General features: G+C 31.9%; 1 protein-coding gene across 1 annotated transcript in view; it reads right to left on the bottom strand.

The window, feature by feature from the left end:
* The window catches only part of LOC106470190 (E3 ubiquitin-protein ligase UHRF1-like), a 29589-nt gene that overhangs the window by 7038 nt on the left and 16828 nt on the right, over positions 1-5723 (bottom strand). The window contains exon 10 of the mRNA XM_022398804.1: positions 2878-3174. Within this exon, the coding sequence (XP_022254512.1) occupies positions 2878-3174 (297 nt within the window). The remainder of the gene's footprint in view (positions 1-2877; positions 3175-5723) is intronic.

The following is a 5723-nucleotide window of genomic DNA, read 5'->3' as shown; positions in this document are numbered from 1 at the left end:
GTGGTCTTGAGCCAGGGCATCTAGTCTCAGATAATCCAAGTCAAGTGGTCTTGGTCTGGCTTTGACTTGGATTATCTGAGACTAGATTAACAAAGAAAAATTGGCACTAACTGTATCATCTTCGTAGCCTCCAGCTAGAACAATAGAATATGCCCCTTCATTTTCTCTTCCATGAATACCAGCAACATGTGGCCGATGAACTCCAGCTTCAGAGCCCTAAGTGTCGATGAAGTGAAATTAGGAATAACAATTGGAAAACGTATACTGTAAGCAAGTCCAGTTTAATAAAGATATTTTCTTGGGAGAACAGAATTAACAAAACTTTGATACTTTATAATGAATTTCAGCTTTGTTTGGTAGCAAGCTTCATCTATATTAATGGATAAATCAGTTGTAGAGCTGGTGTGACCTTATGCAAATGTATCAAGTAAGAACTCAGTAACATGTTACCAACGCTTGTTACAAGGAGAGGAAGTCCACTGTATAAAAGTCCAGAGACACAACTTTTGTGTGGATTATTTTATTTCTTTTAACTTTATAACAACATTTCAACCACTCGTGTGGTCATCATCAGGTAATCTCTCATCTATTGTATGATGACAGAAGTTTCAATACAGAGCAATAATCAGGTTCTCTCGTTCAATGATTAAGTATCCATTGTGTTATTACACATATACTAAATTTAGAATTGTGGAAGTTAAAACAATGTCATTACCATGATGATGGTTACTGTGCATAAAACAGAAGAAATCTTACTTACATAAATTATGTATCTATAAGCACCGAATACATCACTCTTAAATAAAACAGGACTTCAGAACACATTGAAAGTATATAACACAAACACTCAGTTTCTTTACATCATGCAATTCTTTCTTGATAAATTGAATATTTCTCATTCTTGGTCAACACTAGAATGATGTTAAATATCCCATAAAGAATTTGTTCATACTACACAATCCTTGAGTACAAATAATGATTACGTTTTTTTATCATTATCAATTATTATAATTTTCATAAAGCAAGCCTGACCACTCCTTTATTTTTAGTATTCAAATACTCAATACTGACTTTGTTTTCAAAATCTGCACAATGCAGGTGTTTAAAGTGATTGAGATATAAGACTATCTATTACAGTAGTGCCTTTAATGTTAGGGGTTCTATAAAGTAATTTATTCAACATTTGGTAGCATTACTGAAGTAGTGAGGAATCACTGTTAATTAGGAACCTCTAAAACATTATCAGAGTATTACTGGACAGAAGCCAACATTATCAGAGTATTACTGGAATGAAGTGCCAACATTATCAGAGTATTACTGGACAGAAGCTAACATTATCAGAGTATTACTGGACAGAAGCCAACATTTTCAGAGTATTACTGGACAGAAGCCAACATTATCAGAGTATTACTGGACAGAAGCCAACATTTTCAGAGTATTACTGGAATGAAGTGCCAGCATTACTGAATGGAAGCCAATGTTATCTGAGTATTATTGTATAAAAACTCATATTATTTTAGTATTATTGGTGAGAAAGAATCCAACTGTTTCTGAGAATTATTTAAATTAATAGTAAAGTTAGAATTGCACGTCTTACTACTTGGTATAATTTGATATTGTGATAAAATTGAACAAATTAACATATAAAAAAAAGTCTGCCATAACTTGGTTTCTAGAAGAAATTAAGAAACCCGTACTTGTTCATTCTTGTGAGACTCTGATCACAAGACTGCTCTGCCGTTCTTTTGTTTCCCGACAAGTCCCGGCCTCCACTTCCCGTGTAGAAGAATTCCTCTCCATTATCCTACAATAAAATAATTCAAGAAATTTAGGTATAAAAAAAAGTTATCACTAAAACAAAGTACTGTTCACATTTAATAACTCGTGACTACAGAAAAATTCCAGAACAACATACTTCATAGGCCATAACATTAAGAAAGCCATAAAGAAATATCTGGCTCTAAAAATGAAAAATGTTTTGATCATATTTGGTGTTTAGAAGTGAAGGAGGAGAGAAGCCAACATTATCAAAGTATTACTGGACAGAAGCCAACATTATCAGAGTATTATTAGACAGAAGCTACCATTATCAGAGTATTACTAGACAGAAGCTACCATTATCAGAGTATTACTAGACAGAAGCTATCATTATCAGAGTATTACTAGACAGAAGCTACCATTATCAGAGTATTATTGGACAGAAGCTACCATTATCAGAATAGTACTAGACATAAGGCTAGTCATATGATAATTATAGCTACTAATTTAGCCATTGGAAACCTATGGACGGAAGCTCACATTATTTGAGTATTTTTTGATGTTAGTGTCCTGGTGTGATTACTGTTTCAAAACTACTTCACTTAGATTATCCTGATGTTAGTGTCTTGGTGTGATTACTGTTTCAAAACTACTTTACTTAGATTACCCTGATGTTAGTGTCTTTGTGTGATTACTGTTCCAAAACAACTTTACTTAGATTACCCTGATGTTAGTGTCCTGGTGTGATTACTGTTTCAAAACTACTTTACTTAGAACTAAACTACACATGGCTGATGTAGACTCTCGATATGTCTCAACTAGTTGATATTATCATACAGTAAGTTATGCTATTAAGCCGTTGGTATCTTTGAAACTTTTGGACAAGAGACTCAGAAGCAACAATATCAAAACTCAAGACTTTCTGGGCTTCTGCCCAGACAAAACTGGTGTCAGCCCAAGTTAAGGAATAGAATAATCCAGGTACCACATGTGCGATATTCCATTGAAAAGAAAGGCAAAGACTCAAAGATATAGAAATGTAAATACCATTGAGAATTAGGTTTAACTAAAATGTCAAATAAACAATGTTCACATAAAATCATATCATAGAGTACAAACCTTATACAGACCATCGTATCGAATGCCATCTTCAGGGCAGTATTCTGAATACTTCTTCCCTTTGTAACTGCGCAATACTCGAACAGGTTTTCCTTCTTTCCAGTTTCTGGCTTCTGCGCCTGTCTTAGCATTCAAAACAGCAGCACAGTTTAAGGCTAATGCCCTAAAACACGTATAAAAAAAACCTGTAATAATGATTAATTGCAGAAAAAAGCAAGATACAATGACAATTGAAAACTGTCTACAGAATGCCTTTAATATAATAAAGTTAATACAATGTTTGATTTGATGAAGAACCTATAATAATGTAATCAAAAAAAGAAACTAAGAAAAAGTGTTTACTAAAGAACAACTTAATCTTTAATAAAGGTGTCATGTAATTAATATACGTATATATTAAATAACACCGAGCTGAGCTACGAAAACATCACTTAAAAAGTTGTTTTCAATTAGGTTTACAATTTTCAACTCTTAAAGAATTTGTACAGTTTTTGTAATCATCGTTACATCAACCTATCTGGTCTAAATCTGATAAATTGTTTAGTATTATTAGAAGTCACACCAGTGGTATAGTTTTAATTGTTTTCAATAACTATATAACAATAACAATTTTATTAATTTAAGTCCTGATTAATTTACAGTTATAAAGAATTTAAGTAAAAATGACACATTTCTAAGTTCAATAAAGGAAGTAATATTAAAATATTAAATAAATATAATTACTTAAAGAAACCATAGTAAGTGATTCTTCTAAATTTGTTAAGCTGAATTATGATCCTACTGATAAAATGGAAGCTAAGCTGTATGGATACTTAATGAAATTAAAGAAAAATAATATTCCTAATGAAATACCATATATTAACATTAGACTATCAGATAGTCATCCAGTAATGTATCTAAAATTCACGAGAAAAAAATGTCTCTAGTTCTCAACTTTGGAACCTACAACCATGCTTTAGCCTGTTTACCATACATAAATATCACATAAAAAATAATTTGAGTTTTCTCAAAAGTTAAACAGTTGAAGTTTGACAAGTAATGTAACCATAGTAAGTGCCTGATCTGATGTAGAACCATTATATACAAATATATTTTACGAGAAACTATACAGTTACCGTATTTTACAGCATGTAAGACACACATTTTTTCCTGAAAAAGCTACTAAAAATCATCCTGCATCTAATACATGAAGTCAAATAAAATTAATCTCTCAGTTTCCCCCCTTAAGCTAAATTCTACCTAGCCTTTTCCCAAACAACTGTACATTAAAATATAAAATTAATCTATACAAAAATAGGCTTATAATTAATGAAGAAATTTGCTAAATATGAGTGGATTTATAATAGATAATACAAGTCCAAGATGATTAGCAGTTCACCTGGTTCTTCAGGGCTAAGCAGTAAGTGTTTATACTGTTTATAACAGTTCTTAAACTTCTCACGTACAAAAGACACCCTGACATCAGGCCAGTACAGTTTACTCAATGGGGACACCGACATCCACAACAAACACCAACAGAAATATGAAAAATAATCCACTTCCTATGTCTCCTTACCATGGAGAGACTAACGATGAATTCTGCTCTTTCCATTGGTTATAAGAGTCTTATTAAAGGACATAAAAAACGGTTGCTTAGCAACAGATTACTTTCGATTGTGAATTGGTGTATAGCAGATGTCACTATATAGTACTATGCTGTTATGACATCTTTTATTAGCTTTAAAAAATTTGGCATTAGTAATGTCCTAATGGAACTGAATATGATGTATTAATCAAAGATAGCAAAAATTCACTATCCATAAGCAGTAGTGATGAAGATTTTGCTGGATATTTAGATAATTAAAGCTTTTTTTTAAATAGAAAAACTATGTTTTTTGCTCTTTACCATGCTGTTTTACTGAAAAATTTCTTATGTAACTTTGATTTAATATGTTGCAGATTTCATGTTTTATGATTGATGTTATTTGGAGTAAACACTAAATGCTTTGATACACTCAAATGTTTTTTTTCCCTAAATATTCTTTACTAAAATATGGGTGCATCTTACATGCTGTAAAATATGGTGTTTATTTGATTTGCAAGAACAATTCCAATAACATGACAATTGTGAAATCTATGTTTCTGAAATTAACAAACTTTGCCACTTTGATGGTGATGCTATGGGTTTGAGATTGGTACCATCTTTGGCCAATATATTATTGTGTTCTCATGAAAAACAGTGGTTGGACAATTGACTAAAATAACCTAAACTTCTCTAAGTTTACGACACTTTCATGATCTTTCAAAATTCGGATCAACCTTCCCAATTTTAACGTCTGAAGACATAGAAGTATGAAGTTCACAGTTTTTGTTGTTTTTTATTTAAGAATCAGATTCCTCCATTATAGTCATCATTGTCAGAATTCGTTCTACTAAAAGAAAACCGTTAACACAAGTGAAAGAATATGTTAATCTAAGATCTCGGCAAGGACCAATGATGAACAGTCTCAAAATTAAATATCTTGCTCATTTACAAGCTGAGGCCTCAAATTAATGTAACTAGAACAGACAGTAAACTAGTTCTGGTACTGTAAAAATGTGGTAATCTAAGTAAAGTAGTTTTGAAACAGTAATCACACAAAGACACTAACATCAGGGTAATCTAAGTAAAGTAGTTTTGAAACAGTAATCACACCAAGACACTAACATCAGGATAATCTAAGTGAAGTAGTTTTGAAACAGTAATCACACCAGGACACTAACATCAGGGTAATCTAAGTAAAGTAGTTTTGAAACAGTAATCACACCAGGACACTAACATCAGGGTAATCTAAGTAAAGTAGTTTTGAAACAGTAATCACACCAGG

This window comes from Limulus polyphemus, unplaced genomic scaffold (assembly GCF_000517525.1).
Source record: "Limulus polyphemus unplaced genomic scaffold, Limulus_polyphemus-2.1.2 Scaffold3870, whole genome shotgun sequence".
NCBI classification, from domain to species: Eukaryota; Metazoa; Arthropoda; class Merostomata; order Xiphosura; family Limulidae; genus Limulus; species Limulus polyphemus.
The sequence above is the reverse complement of the archived record's forward strand: the minus strand, read 5'-3'. Positions and strand labels throughout refer to the sequence as shown.